Source organism: Nipponia nippon, unplaced genomic scaffold (genome assembly GCF_047370975.1).
Source record: "Nipponia nippon isolate SJK-2023a ecotype South Korea unplaced genomic scaffold, ASM4737097v1 scaffold_2, whole genome shotgun sequence".
NCBI lineage: Eukaryota > Metazoa > Chordata > Aves > Pelecaniformes > Threskiornithidae > Nipponia > Nipponia nippon.
In genome coordinates, this window is record NW_028262336.1 from 41,703,387 (window position 1) to 41,721,555 (window position 18,169).

General features: G+C 41.4%; 1 protein-coding gene across 15 annotated transcripts in view; it reads left to right on the forward strand.

The window, feature by feature from the left end:
- TASL (TLR adaptor interacting with endolysosomal SLC15A4) overlaps nucleotides 1-17,465 on the forward strand; it is a 40,567-nt gene extending 23,102 nt beyond the window's left edge. For 8 of the 15 annotated variants that reach the window (XM_087758376.1, XM_087758383.1, XM_087758372.1 and 5 more), the window contains one exon: nucleotides 15,409-17,465. In XM_087758376.1, the coding sequence (XP_087614502.1) occupies nucleotides 15,409-16,285 (877 nt within the window). In that variant the 3' untranslated portion in view covers nucleotides 16,286-17,465. The other 7 variants (XM_087758381.1, XM_087758380.1, XM_087758382.1 and 4 more) reach the window with 7 other exon arrangements.
- The last annotated feature ends 704 nt before the right edge of the window (nucleotides 17,466-18,169 follow it).

Here is an 18,169-nt window from a genome sequence, read left to right on the forward strand (position 1 = left end):
CTCTTTCAAAAAAAACCTCAGCACCCCTTAGCTTTCAATCTGCTTTTCAGAAACTTGTCCATGGTACCATTCCTCCCTGTCACCCCCTCTGCCAGGTCTCATGCCCCTGGATATTGCTTCAGCAGCAAACTGCGATGAGCATAGTTTCTTTGTTAGCAGACGGAACCGACGCTTTGTCCGCAGTCATTTCAGCCTGTAACATTTGCTGCTTTTCCTTTTTTTGTTTGTTCATGGCGCGGTTGCCCAGGACTACATAACTCAAACAAAACTGCAGGCAGTGGTTTGCTGGCATCTGGTTTGTATGGACCAAAGTGCAGGAGGGTTTTCTATTCTTATCTTGTTAAAAGTACCCAGAGGATCAACTGCTTTTTCCATTGCTGCTTTCAGACTTCCCAAGTCATCTCCACTGGAAACCTGAAGACAGTGCCTGAATTCAGACATGATTTTCAATTGAGTGTTACTGACAGAGAATTTGGGATAGCTGAAAAAGTTGGTTGCTGGAAAGATATAAGAATAAGAAGTGAGGGACTTGGAAATCGGAGTCAAAATAAGGCAGTACTTAAGAATGGCTCTACCTAGAAATTACAGACGTGCCAACACACCTGATGTAACCAGACCTCTGTAATACCTCTTGGATTTCTGCAATTTTTGTGGTATTGTGATACACTATCAAAAAGAGTCCCTTCTTAGTAGCCTGGCTGCCTTCAATTTCATTATGTTACACTGAGGTATAGTAAAAAACTAAAAAAGAAGAAAAACCCTATCTATTGCACAATCCTGTTTTCCAGTTAAAAGCACTTTGCCTGACATCTTAAAGCCTCACCACTAGTGACTAGTTGTCACTGAACCAGGAAGTACATTAGCAGCACAATGCATGATTTATTTTTAACAAAGACTCAATGCAAGCGTTGGAATTAGAGTATGTATCATATGGCAGGATTTTATACAGGTAGGCAGTGTTCCAGCCAATCTGTATTGCCTTTGGAAATAGCATTTGAAACTTTTGTAATATGATTAACTAGTTCCTCCTTTGGAATTACACAGAAAATCCTGGCTTGTCCCAGGGAGTCTGTCTAGCCACAGTGGGAATCTGACAGAAAGCCAGGAAGTAAACTGCCAATATTGTCCTGAGATAGTCCTGCAGAGATGAATAGTCTTCCTTGTCCTCAAGATGCAGACAGGTGAACCAACAAGCTCCTCCTCTTATCAGCTGGGATTTGCTGAGGCTTAGAGCTTATTAAATCTGGAGACCTGCTAAGAAGGGAATCCAGAGCTCACCCAGAAGCAAAAAAGCAAAAAAAGTTTCTTAGGGGAAGAAAGCCAAGGGGAGGAGAGTAAGGTAGGCTACACCCTGCTCTGGCAACGTTGATAAAACAACTTCAGGCTCTGCTGCCCTCTTCCCAGGACGGTGTTGTGGGCTGCTGGAGTCTCCGCACTAGACACTGCATCTGTACAAAAGACTCCTTCAAAAAAAGGTGAAACTACTTTCCAAGCAGCAAAAATATTTCCTCCCAGACCTACTGGTTAGTCTTATCACTACTCCAATGATGTGCCTTTCTGTCTGGTACATAGGATGTAATTAGCTGTTACTTAATTAAGTGAGCATATGTGAGTAATCATTTCAGACTTGTGAAGCAAAGAATGCATTATAACATCCCTGTGGGATTCCTGTGGTAGGAAGTGATCTGACATAGTTAGGGACTCAAGCACGTTTTTCGTCTGGAGGAGGTGCTTTTGAAATGCAGGGATCTGGAATGGCTGCTTTATTTGCTTGCCACCTGAAATACTAATTTTGATCACTCCTATTTGCTACGCACACTCAGGTTTACAAATAAAAAATAATAATTAAGAATTTTTTTCACATTGTTTGCTGAAATGGTTTATATGAGTTTCAAGCATTTAAAGAAACTTTCAATGTATGAAAACCATTAAATAAAGCTAACACTGGGAGAAACCACCAACCCTTCAGATTATATATACATATTTTGAAAGTTTAGATACTTACAAAGGCATGATGCATCTTGGTGAAAAATCCAGAAAAAAAGAGACACTGCTAAATTTCCTCTTTGAAAATGGAGTTTTAAGGAAATGGGCAAAGCCTACCACAACACAAATTCTATGAAAGGAGCAGAACTGATGCCTTTGCATCCTGGAAAGCTTAAAAAATGACCCCAGAAGACTCCCTAAAAAGATATGGAAGATGCAAAAATAAGCAGGGTTATAGCTGCTGATAAACCCTTTAGCCGAGCTGCCTGGTGAGATGGGGAAGAATACGCTTCGCTGCTTAAAGAGTGGTTGCGGTTTGCACTCTACCCAGCATACTGCAGTTTCAAGCTCCTCTCTGCTGCTGACTGAAATGCATCATACCCTGAGGTATTTCAGTCAGCAGCAGAGAGCAAGCTATACACAGTATTTACTGTGTACGTTGGTATTTCAGTAATATATGTCTATGTATCTATATATTGTGGACCACCTTTTACCCTCATTATTATTTGAGGCTAAGAGGAGTGTTAAAAAGTAGGTAGCATTTAGATTATTTTTTTGTTGTTGTTTAAAACCATCCATTTCTAAGTTATCATGCTACAAGTTAAAAAAGAAAAAAGAGGAAAAAATAAAAGTTTTTGGCTTTTGGCCAGACATTGACAACGGAAAGAGGGCAGCCTGCCCAGCACACTGCCTTCTGATGCTTTACAGGCCACTTGTGATTCATGCACTGCAGGCTAAATAACAGTGCTTATAAGCTTATGTGCCCATATGTGGTTATGCACAGAAACCACAATATATTCTCTGCCATTAATGGGATCACTTGTACAGTAAGGTACTTTATTCAGAATACATTGGTGCAGCATTATTTATGAGCTTCATTAAAAATTATGGGCAGAACAGTTTGACCACTAAAGGTAAATAAAGGATTATGAATGAAGAGAGGTTGAGATTGAAGGGAAAGATTTCTGAACTTTGACAAGACCAGTCTCCTAGTTCATGTAAATTAGTGAGAGGAGAAAAGAACATGAACTGAAAAGACTTCATTAACTGGCTCTTCATTACTAGAAAAGACTAATGCTGGGAACATAATGTAGAACAGCTTCAATATTTTACGTCCAATACTGCCGTCTTTTCTCACGGAAAACTCCCATTGGCCTTAGAGATTTTATCAGAGGGTGCAATGGTCTTGCTTATAATTTTCTCATATCAAAGGCCTTTCTTTTTTTTCTTGATTTTCACATAGATTGAACCTGTAGAGATGACTGGATATAACAAAAATATTTATGTGAGCCACAAAAGAGAAACGAAATTTATCGTGAGAATAAATTGTATATTTTATTGACTAGAAGGAGCACGTGAGGCAGCAAGTGTTTCCTATTACATTGTCACCTGAAGTACAGAAAGCATATTATAATGCAACAAGAAATCAGGAAATTCATAGCCATTGCCTCTGTAGATAACTAAAAGATTTAGTGGTCATTTGCATGATGAAATGACTATTTTGAAGTGACTATACTTTTGAAGTCTCAAACTCTGGGTGCAAAACTTGATTGATTTAGCCATGTGGAAGGTGCTGTGCTCCCTGACTCGGGTTCTTGGAGGTAAGGCTCTGACCCCCAAGCACAGCCAGACTTCTCGGTGCTGCGTGGGCAGTCGCTGGCCACAGGCAGCTGGAAACAGTAAATACAGGTGGGCACCAAAGCTCCCCCACTTTTTCCAGAGCGGTAGAGCTCTCTGTGCATCCAGCCCTTTTTTTCCTCATCTGAAGTGTGTGCCCAGGAGGAGAACAATGCCACAACCACCTTTCTTCCACATAACAGGCAGAGGGCTGGAGTAATTAATCCAGGAGACTCCCTTCAGCCTGAGATATATCAAAACCAGACTTGCCTGGCACTCATTTGGAAGATGGGAATCCTCACATTTTACCTAGAAAATTATATTGATCTGTTTTCTACTACCAGCAATGAAGAAAGAGAAACGAAAACTGTGTACGATGGAGGCGTCTTTCCTGTTTAATGACTGATGTTTCAGTCAAATAATTGATTATCCTGGTGTAATTAATGCATTGGAAACTGAGTTTCAGGCTCTAATCAAGTGTAGCATACTGGAAAGCTTGAAATATAACTGATTTTGCTGCTGTAAGGAACATAAATCATTCATGATTGATTGTTCTTTATGATGAAGTACTGGATAACGTGCTTATCTCCTTCCCATAACCTCTTCCCTTCCAAAGACCAAAAGGATTCAAAATATCCCCTTTGTCATATTGCACAAAGTAATTATAAACTAGGTGATAATCTTAAGGTGCTATCTTTAACCTTTTGAATTTCAAATTCCTAGTTAATGGTATAGACATACCAAATGGGGATAGAGCTAAAATTGCTTGATAACCTGATAGAGCTTACTGTGTACATACCTGCTTGAATATAGGTACAGGAAAATTGGGTTATTTTCTGCACTTATTCCTACTATTAATTTTAACAAAAAGCTATGCAATGTTAGTCCTCTCAAAGGCTCCCAATTTATAATTTCTAGAATACAGACATTTCACCTATAAGTGATAGGCAGCTGCCTTTGACAGAACAGGTCCAGGCTAAGCAGAGATTTCTTTATACTGAACCTCGGTGGTGGAGCCTGTAGCTATACAGAAGGAACTTCAGCCTCTCTTATGTTTATGGCAGTGTAGCATTATCAGTTACAACACATCATTGACACACGCTAGCTGAATGGCATCGGTGGGCAAGGGTTACTTGGTAAAGAACTGATAAGCTGTCTAGAACTATCCTATAGATGAGTCCCTTGACAGCATTTTTCTGTTCTGCTTACATCAGCCAATAGTGCATCACATTCGGAGCAGACGTGGACAGCGAAACAGCTGATGCTGATAACCTGTTTCCATGGTATGTGTGTTCTGGGAAGGTTATTTTGGACTAGCTCCACTGTGGTCCCATGAAAGCCCATGAGGAAACTTGCCCATGGAAAATTTCAAGTATGGTCCTGGTGTGTGTCGTCCTGCTGGGTTTCATCCAAAAAGAATCTGCTTCACCTGCTTCAAGAGGCAAACCAAAGCAAAGTGAGGGCATACAACTGGCAGGTTTGTTTTGAAAAGAAACTCTTGAACGGAAATAAAAAGCTAAGATAGATGTACTTAGGGTCAAAATTACAGCAGTTTCCTAGAGGAAACTCCCTGGGAGTAGAAGGAACATGGTAGAGAAGGAAACAGGGAACTGTTCAACTTACTTGAAATGTTTTTCTTTTCTGGGAGTGGGGATAATACATTCTTGATGCATTGGATTTGCTGTAGTGAAGTACACTGACAAAACTAAGTTGGCATGGCTTCAGACAATCTGAGCTACATTTACAGATGAAGAGACTGACTGAATGACTTCCTAAGGTGCTGAAGCCTTCCCTCTCCTCTGACACCTATTCCACTGGGTGCAGGAGGCACAGCACATGCAGGCATCTTTACGAAAGGGGTCAGGTGCCACTATGTCGTGTAGTCTCCCAACTCATTCAGCTCTAAATCTGGCCCCCAGAGTGCTACACTCAGAGCAGTCGATAAGCCACAACGTGAAAATTCATATAAGACAATGCTTCTTAGCTGAGTATAACCCTTCCAAGGTCATGAGTGAACATGAGAAGGTCACTAGAATAAACAAGTGTCCCCAAAGCCTAGACTGTCAGGATGTTAATGTGCAATTTATATGACAAGAAATGACAGTTCTCCATCTCCCTTCCATATGCACATATAGCTACTGTGCAGAAATACAAAACAGTGTTTGACTTCCTCTAGAGCACTAGAAACATTACAGGTGCGTGACTGGGAAAAAAAAAAGGCCACTTACTTTTTCCAAATCTAGGTGCCTGAAGGTAGGTCTTAAACCCATATTTAGGTACCTCTATGAAAGCAGATTGATTTTTCAGTGGTTCTGGATAGCTGTGCTTTTCTGACTGTGGAAGCAATTTTTACTTTCAAAAATCTGTCCGTTTGTATCTTGCTGTTTTTACATGGATTTAGATGATTTAAAATTTATTTTGAAAACTCTCTGAGGACCTTTACGGAAATGTTTGTTTATACTACCAAAGCTATTTCCCAACAGTCTAACTAGAAATATTGAGCTCCTGTGTATAAAGAGCTCTCTGGATCTACAGAAGAGGTAAAACTTCCTAGTGATTTATTTCTTGCTCTGCCCAATACTATTTCAACCAGATGGAAACACCGAAAAAAGAGTTGGACCCCTGTAAATTTGACAAGGCCCGAGATTGGTCCATAGTACTGATGAAAGACCAGACAAAAAAATACAATAATGTTAATATTAATGTTAATGTTTAGCATAAAAGAGTTGTCTGTTACTACAGTAGCTTTGTTTCCACAGGGAGCACTTTTACAACAAAGATATCTGTTGAGACTTGCATTAAACTGCCAATTTGGTCCAGTTTTTGTGCTTTTTAGATGCTGTTGATCCTAGCATAGCATATGATTGGGCACAATATTATTTGATTAAAATTCTGTATGAATTAGCTAGGGATGCGTAGGTAGGGCCAGACTGACATACGTACTTTTTTCCATGCCTATGGCTAAGAAGACTTTGGATACTAGTCCTGATCATATATGATATCACAGTGAATATTTAGCAAAATTATATTAATAGAAGCATTGTACTACAACATGTTTTCTGGCTGGCAGAGTTGGAGGCTTCTGAGAAAAAAAAAAAAATAGGTCCTCAATAAGGAAGTTAAAATACACTGAGAATGAAAATAAATTTATCTTATTATTGCAATGTATGGATGCCTGATGATGCCTTTTTAAGCAAATTCTGTACATCCTATTGGGATCAATTCAAACAGTCCAGTTACACCCTTCAAACAGTACTTGTCCTCTGTCCTTCAAGGAACACCAATCTCAAAGCCGTATTCGTTGTCCATACACCTCAAGCTCGGAGGGTGAAATCCCATTTGCCCAAGTATTTTCATACACTGCCCCTGCTAAGACAAGCTGCCTGCCTAGGTATGGCAGGCACTGTGGTACTGAGTGCACCTCAAGTCTAACTTTCGTTGTGACAGGTTTTGCAAATACCAAGCAAAACCTGATAAATCAGTTGAGCTGTGCTGTTTGGTGGAAGCAGAGGTGTACGAGGGTCTGCAGACAGCAAAGTAGGCCCACTGTGAAATACGTTTCTGCTTTGGCATCTCGCTCTTCCTACCTATTTGGCATGACAATCTTGACATGTCTAGATGTCTTGCTGTGTCAATTAAAAGGAGAACGATAGATAGTGGTTGAAATGGGGTACACTGTAAGTTGCCAACAAATGAGCAGTTTCTCTAAGATAGTTCTAACTGTTCAATTCACCAGGATTTTTTTTGTGTAACAGATAGAGAAGTCCGTCTGCCTGGACTGAGTGTGTTGCAATCAGCTATTTTAGCAGTACACAGTTTCACAACGAAGTTTCATTTAGATATAAAAGAGGAAGCAAGTTCAGCATGTTGCAGTTCAGTCAGTTATAAAACCCCCTCATCTCCTAAGGGACTTTCTTTCTATACTGCTGTGCTATAGAGGATTAGAAATAAAGCACATGTAATCTTAGAAGCGTATTTAAAAAGGAAATAAAAACAGAACGTTGCATTTTGGGGTAGGACAGACTCACAGGAAGCTTTAAACTGGTTAGAAGACAACAAATTTTCTGTTCCTGGTCAGCTGCTGTATCTTTGGAGGTAAGAACTAAAATATACTATCCATTATATAAATGTAAGAAAATGTTGCTCTTGCTTATCAAAGTGGCTCAGTTCTGTTTGTGTGGGATCCCAGCTGGTAGCTGGCAAAATGAAGATATACTTTTTCGGTTTTGAGTGCATGTGCGTGTTTGCAAAGTCTTGGCCACTGTCCACATGCAGTTTCTGCGGCCTTAAGAAGTGATGAGAACACTTAAAAAGTGCCATCTTCACAACCGTGACTGACCGTGATTGCAATGCAACTTCAAAATGCAAACCAAAAAAATTTTCCTCAGATATCTGTAAAGTCTTTCATAAAATCATCCTAAAAAATGTTTTTCAGAATACTTTTAAAGGTTGTATTACCAGGTGTGTTGCTTTTATCATAATTACAGTATTTTTACTGATCTTTCTGTGCATGTTAGTGTAATGTCTAAATAATGTCTTCTAAGTGGAGTACTCTATTTGTAGATTAGAAATAAAAGTAGGCACCATAATACATAAACATGGGCATCATATTAGAAAGAGGTTCATAGCAAAAAAGCCGAGACTTCTCTGAAAACAAGGTGATGTTAAAAAGTATAAACAAAGAAGCTTTATCATTGTATTTTCCCGATTCACAGCAAATTTCTTGGTTTGCTGCAAATTCACAGCTTGACATGGGTGTACGCAACGTGCACCCTCCCCCCTCTTTTTTATACTCTACAGCAGATGTGACTAACGTTTCAATGCTCATTAGTGCACCATTTCCCTCACTCCTCCTGGGAAGCCCCTTCAGCCTTTTCTGTCTTTCTTTCTTTACCATTTATTCTTTTCACTTCTAGAAAGTGTATTCTATTCTGTAAGAGTGCATATGAATTTATTTCCCCTTTACTTCAACTCTTTCTTTGGATACAAAATATTGCAGTACATATAGTTCAGTCATGACAACAACAAACAGCTCATGAAAATAAACACAGAAATCCAGGAACATGAAATGATTTCCACCACAGAAAGACATAAAGGTGCAGTGTAGAAATACCATGTAGTCAAGTCATCCTTATGAATGTGCAGCCCGGTCCTTTCCTGCCTCACGTTTCATGTTGTTGCTTACGGCTGTCGATATGAGATGTAAAATGCTATCAAACCAGATTGATAGTGTTCTAAAACAACTTTGTATGGGTATAGATGATTAAGAAAAGTATGGAAAATGATGAACCAGGCTTGCTCTGTACAAAGTTTCAAGGAACTTGAACTGCTAAAACAGACTTGGATGGGAAAATATTTGGGAGCTCAAGAAGCTATATTTACCCACATACAGTTTTCATTGTATTTTTATGGAAGCCTGTGCCCCCAAACTCCACGTAAAGATACAACAGCACTCAAACATACAGTAAGAATGTATTTTTTTCTAAATGAAAGAAACCAGCTGCTCCTGACGCTCACTGCTATCCATTTAACATGCTTAAAAATGGGTAGACACTTGTACAACAAGAACATGCAAACAGTACAACAGACATGAAAAGTGTAATGTGTTCTTGGGTAAGATGTCTCTCCTCACTTGCTTCCTTCAGCCTGTCCTTCAAGGAGATTCCCTCATGCTCTTGAAATACAGGATTATTATCCTCTCAAACCTACTCTACTTGTTCCCCCCAAGACAGCCCACATTCCTAGCTTTCCTGCATCTCTTGAACTGTTGACATGTCAATAAAGAAGATGAGCCGGGCTCATGTTTTCTTCTGTGGGAAGACCAAAAGATCAGATTGGAGAGAGCTGTGGTGAGGGGAGAAGAGAGGTTTGGCTCATGACCGCTGCTAAAAGAGCCTCACGGTGTGGTCCCACAGGTCCCAGATCTTCCAGAGCAGCAGCAGCTGCAGGGAGAGGAAGTTACACATGCAGTGGGTAGTGTTCAGATGCTTGTGCAAAAGCACCTCTTCGCTATTCCTCTTCTCTTCTGCCATGGGCAAAGTGGGCCAACTCCTATTTCAAAAAGCAGCCACTGTTATCATAGAATCATAGAGTCATAGAACAGCCCAGGTTGAAAGGCACCTCAAAAGACCATCTGGTCCAACCTTTCATGGGAAAGTGAGCCTAGATGGGGTTATTTAGCACCCTGTTCAATCACACCTTGAAAACCTCCAGCCATGGAGCCTTGAAAACCTCCAGCCAATGTCCCTGGGGAGTTTGTTCCAGCAATTGATTGTTCTCACTGTAAAAAATTTCTTTCTTAGATTGAGATGAAACCTCTCTTAATGCAACATGTACCCATTGCCCCTTGTCTTCTCCATGTGACTCCTTGTGAAGAGAGACCCTCAGGCCTCTTTGTTGCTGCCCTTTAAGTACTGGAATACTGTGATGAGTTCTCTCCCCAGCCGCCTTTTCTCCAGGGAGAAGAGTCCTGACTCCTTCAGCCTTTCCTCATAGGGCAGGTTCTCTGCCCCTTTGTTCATCTTCATGGCCCTCCATTGGACCATCTCCGGTCCGTCCACATCTTTCTTGAACTGTGAGGACCAGAACTGGACACTCCAGGTGTGGGCTGACAAGTGCTGAGTAGAGTGGGATGATCACATCTCTGTCTCTGCTAGAAGGGCCCCTGCAGATACAGCCCAGGGCCCAATTTGCCTTTGCAGATGCAGTGGTGCACTGCTGAGCCACATTCAGCTTGTTGTCCACCAGGACCCCCAGGTCCCTTTCAGCAAGGCTGCTCCCCAGCCACATCAGATCCTGGCTTGTATTGGGCCCTTTGGTTATGTCGTCCCAGCTGCAGAGCCTTGCAGTTGTCTTTTTGTTAAACTTCATACTGTTATTCCTGGCCCATTCTTCCAGCCTGTCCAGGTCTCTCTGTAAGATGGCTCTCCCTTCTGACACGTCCACCTCACCATGCAGTTTAGTGTCATCAGCATTACCTTTACCCAAGCCAGCCGTGGGCACTGGAGAGTATCATTAGCATTGCCTTTACCCAGGCCAACCCTGGGCAGTGGAGATAATAGCCCTTATCAAATGGGGTTGAGATACCAAAGATATGTGGGTTTCAGGCATTAAGGAAAGGCTATACTCATCCATATGCACAGTTCATTATATTACCTTCTTCACTCTCCTGATTTCCCTACGCTGGCAGCACTGAGGGTTTCTGGGAGCTGTTTCGCACCAGCCCCAGTGGAAGGTGAGATATGGGTCCTGCAACGTATTCAGGCTCGCTCTCCAGCCTATCCTGCTTGCCAGGTGAGCTCTTGTGTGCACATCCTTCAATCTGAGGTAGATCCCAAACCTCACTGAAGGGATCTGTCTGTATCCCCACAGCCTGGAGAAGTGTCTCTTAAAATGGGGAAAAATACTAAAGAGGGATCCACAGGATCTGGGTTCCCTTGAGACAGGGAGAATTTGTCTTCTGGGATGCCATCTAGTAAGTCAGCTAGAACTTAAGGTATACCCTGTGATAAAACTTGAACTCTCACTACCAGCAGCACAACTTTAGTGCCATTCAGAGCCTTGCTCAGGGATCTGAAAGCCAGACGTATTCAAAACAAGCTTGTCTATTCTATGAGTTTCCATCCCCTCCTTTTGCAATGCAAAAGAATCTCCCTTTCCCCACTGAGCTGTGATCCCAGCTGGCACCACGTTCTTTCCGTTCTCCCTAGCAACTTTTCATCTCGCTCAGGTTTTTATATAGGACACAATTTATCATATCTCTTTGGGTACACTTCTCAGGCTTTACTTGGGCCAAGAGCTCCCATTCTGTTTGCCTGCTCCCAGACTCTAATCTGAGGTCTATATGCAAACATTGGCACCATCTCCAAGCATTATAACCCAGCAAATTTGCTGCCATTCAGAAAATACTGGCAACAGCACTGGATTCTCCACATGGCTTTGAACATTCATCCTGCCTTTAGGCTTTTCTTCTACTGAAGAACTGAACAAACACCCCAGGGAAGACATATGAGTTTTTAAGATCATCTGACAGTAATAAAGACTATGTCAGATAGCAAAGACAGCGTAAACCAGGCAGTCTTGATCTAGGTTGTGATCTAGGCTTACATGGAGTGTAGTCACCTCCCATTGCCAGGACAGTAGCCACGCAAAGAAAAATCTCTTTGTTCACCTCACATGCAAAATGCATCAGATCAGAATTGTAAAAGGGACTGTTTTTCCTTGTGCAATGGAAGTCATGCAGTTATTTTCAGGAAGAGAGAAGTGAAATCTGAATTGAAGGAGCATGAAACCCAAAATATTGAAAGACATTAGATATAATCCCTGTGCAGTTGGAAGCCTGGTGTGTGCGTGCATGTGTGGTATGGAAGGGGGATTAAGAGAAGCAGCACGAGAAAGCAGAATTAATGAAAACTGTCATCCTTATCAGACATAAAATGCAAGAATTAAAGGTGACCCAGTTGCACAATCAGCCATTGGTAGTGATGGAATAACTCGAAGGGGTATATATTATGTTAAGTACTAGGACCAGAGATATATGCACCTCTCTTTTGCATTCAGGCTCTCAACACTGCCTATCAAAACTTCAATCAGATTTCCCTGCAGAGCTGGGAATATTGTCAGATTAGTGCAACAGCCCTTGTCAACTTCGGAGGGTCAGCTTGTAACTCATGCAGCAAAACCCGCACAACTCCTGAGCACGATGGGAGCCTAATCTTTTTGAATTTGCCAGTTCTTTTGTTTCTACTCCTGTCTCAGACAGTGTGCTCTAAAACTCTTAAAATAAGTACTGCAGAATGCAGTGCAAAGAAATGAAACCAATGGTTTCATTTCCCTAATGTATCACTTTATGACAGAAACAACATACATCTGGGTAGTAGGAAAGACAGAAGTGTCACATGCTACCTGAACACAACTGCCTTTGCGTATGTTGGTTGAATAGTGAACAGGCCATATGTTATATTTTCACTCATTTCTCAGAATCCACAATAAAAATAAGCATAGGAATAAGTGCATAACAATTCCAGATTCATGCTAGCCAAATGTCGTGGTTTAACCCCAGCCAGCAGCTAAGCACCACACAGCCGCTCGCTCACTCCCCCCGCAGTGGGATGGGGGAGAGAATCTGAAGAGTAAAAGTGAGAAAACTCATGGGTTGAGATAAAGACAGTTTAATAGGTAAAGCAAAAGCTGCACATGCAAGCAAAGCAAAACAAGGCATTCGTTCACTACTTCCCATCAGCAGGCAGGTGTTCGGCCATCTCCAGGAAAGCAGGGCTCCATCACGCGTAACGGTTACTTGGAAAGACAAATGCCATCACTTCGAATGTCCCCCCCTTCCTTCTTCTTCCCCCAGCTTTATATGCTGAGCATGACGTCATATGGTGTGGAATAGCCCTTTGGCCAGTTGGGGTCAGCTGTCCCAGCTGTGTCCCCTCCCAGCTTCTTGTGCACCCCCAGCCCACTCACTGGTGCGGTGGGGTGAGGAGCAGAAAAGTCCTTGACGCTGTGCAAGCAGTGCTCAGCAGCAACGAAAACATCCCTGTGTTATCAACACTGTTTCCAGCACAAATCCAAAACATAGCCCCATACTAGCTACTGTGAAGGAAATTAACTCTGTCCCAGCCCAAACCAGCACACCAAAGTTAGTGGGGACTTTGCAATAGAGCTATCTGCACCATGGATGAGTGGGGGAAAGGAACAGCCTTCACACTGCAAAAGGGGGGAACAGAAGCTGAAGAGACGGGGGGGGATGAGTTGATAACCTGAATAGCTCTAGCATTTGGCTAAGATTTCTGTGGTGGCACCTTAATCACAGCTAAAACCTAAAGCAAGACAACAGTAACATACTGCAGGGAATTCCAAGCCCCAAACATGTTTTTTTTTTTTTCCCCTCTCGTGTAAATACGTCACTTTCTTTAAGTGTTACCTGCCCGTGGGAAATCTCACAACTTGCAGCAGCAGAGAGGATCCAGGGTCACCAAAGAAAGTGTTTGGACACAATTAATTTCCATGAATGTTTTCTTCTGAAGGAAGTTTATTTTCCCCCCAGCCTCCTTCTTCATAGCGTGGAAGTGATTTTTCCCCCCTGAGGAAAGTTTTCTCATTCTGTCTTCTTCTCAACATCTGCCTGAAGTCTATATCCATGCTTAGACAGGATTTAGCCAACACTTATTATTAGTGCAGCATTTTGCACTAGCAACTGTGACACATGAAATACTTTACTAAGAAATGACAGTCCTTTCACTCTTGGAAAAGACATATTGAGCAGTCAACAGCGACATGGGGTAGTACAGCGTGTGCCAGAGAGACAGAGATGCCACCTCCCCATTCACAGTTTGTGGAAAGATGTTCCTGTTCTGGTGCCCCGTCACAGTGGGTGTTTTGAAATAGACAGGCAAACTGTCAAATAACTGGGACATATGTTCATATCTGCAGAGACAATATCCGTAAGGATTAAAAAGATATAATTGGATTAAATAGTAAATGAAAAGTACTTGCTATTAAAACAAAGACAAGTTATTTGTTCCTCTATCACACAAGATATTTTGTTCTATAGAAGGAAAAAAACAATTTTTATTTGAAGTTATTTTTACTTAAGATTTACTTTCTTTTTGCTGGACCACACAATTTCTTTAGGACATCTTTCCCATTGATTGTCTCCTTGACATCTGCTAAAAAAAAAAAAGACACAGAAGTGGACTTAAGAACAATTATGTGGTAGTGGAGCTGCTAAAGCTGGGGCAGAACATTTACTGATGTGCAGATGCATGTGTGTCCTTGCTAGTGAGTTCTGATTTCATTGCTAATATGTCGACGCAGCTTTTGAGACTGAGCTGCCTGCTCAGAGAGTGGAGAGAGTTAACGACTGCTGGAACCTGGTTGTGCCTTTGTAGAAATGCAATTGAAACTGATTTCAGAGCTGGTGATACTCACGACTAATGCAACAATGGAGGAGCCAAAGTACTTCTGAAACGTGAGCTTTCCTATGCATTGCACTGAAATATGTCTCTTCAAAAGTACACTGCAGATTTCTACATCTAGGGTAGTCAGTTTAAGATCCTGTTATAGAAACCGGAGAGTGATAAGCAAATCTAGGGCACAATTCATCTCATTTTGATTTAGGTGTCTAAAACAGGCCAGATGAATCATGCCTTGCTTTTGCCACTGACATTTTCATGTCTAAAAGTTAGAGACAATTAATTCCATCCTGCTTGGCATGCAGAAGTGCTAAGTGCTAATTTAATGATCTGAGTTTTTTTTAATGAAAAGGAACCACACCTACAGTGATTAGTCTGGAACAGAAGGGGTGATACTCTCAATATGAATCTCAAATCAACATAGTTCAGAGGCAGCTGACAAACCACATACAACAAAAATAGCTTCAAAACCTTTGAGAAAAAGGGGGAAACCCCTTGGCTTCTTACTGAAGTCAAGGGCAAAAATATACGTATTTAAGTGTAAGCTATTACAGCAACTATTACCACAACAAACCACTTCTTGTTCCTCTCTTCCCAACTCCCTTGTCATTGGATGTATGGCACATGCCATATGTTATGTTATGCAGAATATACTTTGATGTAATTGAGTTAACAGCACAACAGGGAGACTAGCTGATCACTTCACTCATTGACTCAAGCCCTCTAGAAAGACAGTGACACTCTTGTTCCTGTCCAAATTGGAAACATCTCTCCTCAGCTAGTAACAGATTCGTGAATGTAATCACCACTCAATGATTTTGTAATGATCTAATGGTTTCTTCTTGTCGTTGTTGTGTCTGCTGGCGGTTTCTTTCCTTCGATGAAGGATGCTGTCAGAAGGTTACCTTTACGGAATCGCCTACCTTTGTGAAGACCTGAACCCTGAGCTCTACAGCAAGAGTTCGGCTGAGGAAGTGGTATATGAAATGAGGTCCATTAATTATTCTTCGATGGATGAAGCACAAGGAAAAAGTCTCCTTCAGAGATGCAGATCTGCTGGCAAGTGCATTTCCTCAGTCTGCTCTAGAAGTAGCAAGCACAGCAGAAGGCAGAAGGATAATCTCTTACAGCCTGCACAGCACCCAGCGCCCGAAGGGCAGCCATCTCCAGCTACGCACGTCTGCGAGGGGCTGACAAGAAAAGACACCTACCTGGTTCCATCTTCCTGCAAAAGCATTTGCAAGAACTACAACGATTTGCACATAGCCGGGGACTACGTGGTGCCGATTAACTCGGTCACAACAGATTTTACCTGCGACAGTGGCATAGGCCCCTTCTTGGAGTCCTCAGAGATTCCTCCCCCCATGGAGTCTGTGAGGGTCCCCCCCAGCGACACCAGCCGCAAGCCGGTCCAAGGCTACTCCTCGTGCTGGCGGCTGGCGAGCTTAGTGCCCCACCAGCAGCCCCTCTCCGACTCAGCCCTGAACGACTACCTCGAACAGAAGCTGGTGGAACTATATAAGCAGTACATCATGGATAGCACAGCAAACAGGGCATCCCCCACTCAGATCCTGGCCTCGGAGCTTATCATGACTAACGTAGATCAAATCAGCATGCAGATATCACGGGAGAGGAATATGGAGACCACCAAGGCCAAAGACATTGTCATTAGCCGCTTCTTACAAATAGCCAGTGAAAAAATATCCTCAGAAATTAGCACACCTAGTCTGCACATATCCCAATATAGCCATGCTAATGCATAGTATTTGAATGACTGCCATTAGAAAGCTTTTATGTTCTGCAAAGTCAATTTTTAGTTTCTTAGGACATTTTTTTGCTTCATAAAAATGCATTTAGCATCTACCACTTAAATTAAACCTTTCAGTACATATTAAATAAGTAAAAATACTTGTGCTGTGCAGCCCCTATTGTGGACCAGATGATTTATTGTTTGTTCTTTTTTTAAAAAAAGTTTTTCCCCAAAGGCTTATTTTAGTGAGCTTCAATCATTAAAAAAGTTTTGTAGAAAAATGACTAAGAGTATATGACACTCTTCTGGGTGCTCAGGTATTCGTTTTCTTCCCTATGTGCTTGGCATCTTATTTCAACTTTCCTCTATCTGGAGTTTGCCATTCTACCCCTGGGTCTGTGTGAAGTGAAGGCTTACACCCATGCAAGCACAAGCACAGTGATCACAGAGCCACAGAAATACAGAATTTAGGATGTCATCTAGTTCATCTCCCTGCCCCAAACGGCTTTCCTTATGACATCCCTCAGAGAAGGTTTTGTAATTTGTTCTTAAAGATATCAAGGAATAGACACATTTTGTTTTCTTCTATACTAACCCTAATTATTTCACTGGTGTCTTCATGTTCAAAAGTTACCATCCCGTTTTGTGAAGCAAAAACTGTTTCCATACAGACTCCATCAGCAGGAGTGTGCATGTATACCTGTGTGCTTTGCACTGAACTGAACTTTGACAGTGGATGCTGGTGACCTGTGGTCACATACAGACACCACCTTTGCCAGCTACCTGCAGACCTGCAGCTGTGGAGTGGTTGTGTAGGGACAGCGATGATAATAAAGGGGGAAGAGAAAGAAGAATTCACCTTTGTTAAGAGAATTGCACGTTGAAAAATAAGGGCTAATCCAAAGCCCATTTGGTTAATGTGAACAGTTCCTTTGAATGCAGAAGGAAAGCTGAAACGGACCGCTCAGCAGCATGACTAACCCCTTCTTTTGTTGGGATCGTTGCTGGGTCTCAGAGGTCAAGGTCATTTGAACCTGATGTATTTCTAATAGGAAGGTCCTTTTTTTGTAAAATTTCACTAAGTCTTAAAAAAGAAGAAGAAAAAGAACAGCTGCCTTGTGGACAAGGATGGTTACCTACTTTGAGTCTGTATAACGCATAACACATTGTCAATGTCAATTCATCATTGGCTGAGTTTCTAAGTATCAATACAATATAAATACTAATTTATAATAAATATTCATAGAATGTTTTCAAGTTATTGATTCTGCAGTGTTGTTTTGGCTTTTGTGTTCTTCTCTTCTCTTCTCTTCTCTTCTCTTCTCTTCTCTTCTCTTCTCTTCTCTTCTCTTCTCTTCTCTTCTCTTCTCTTCTCTTTTTCTCTTCTCTTTTTCTCTTCTCTTTTCTTTTCTTTTCTTTTCTTTTCTTTTCTTTTCTTTTCTTTTCTTTTCTTTTCTTTTCTTTTCTTTTCTTTTCTTTTCTTTTCTTTTCTTTTCTTTTCTTTTCTTTTCTTTTCAAAGGCATGCCTTTATGTGTATTTCAAAAACAAATGTAAAGTAGTAAACATATCAGTTTATTCTACTGCTGCTGTCTTTCCAGAGATTACTGGGATAGCTCAGTATACTTTATGCTTGTACAATGAAGGGGTATCCAAAAAACAGTTGCCATAAGAACCTTTGATGTGTGAATCCAGAGACTGTACATCTGTTGCCATAGCAGCCTACCCAAATACTAGTATTCAGCAATTCAAGATAGATAATTTCTGGTGTATAATATTTCTAGACTGTCATCAAATGCAATTTACAAATAGAAAAAAATGCTATTTTTAAGAGAATAACATTCATGGTAATGCATAGGCACGCACGTGTGTTCCGCATGCAAAATCCATTACCAATAG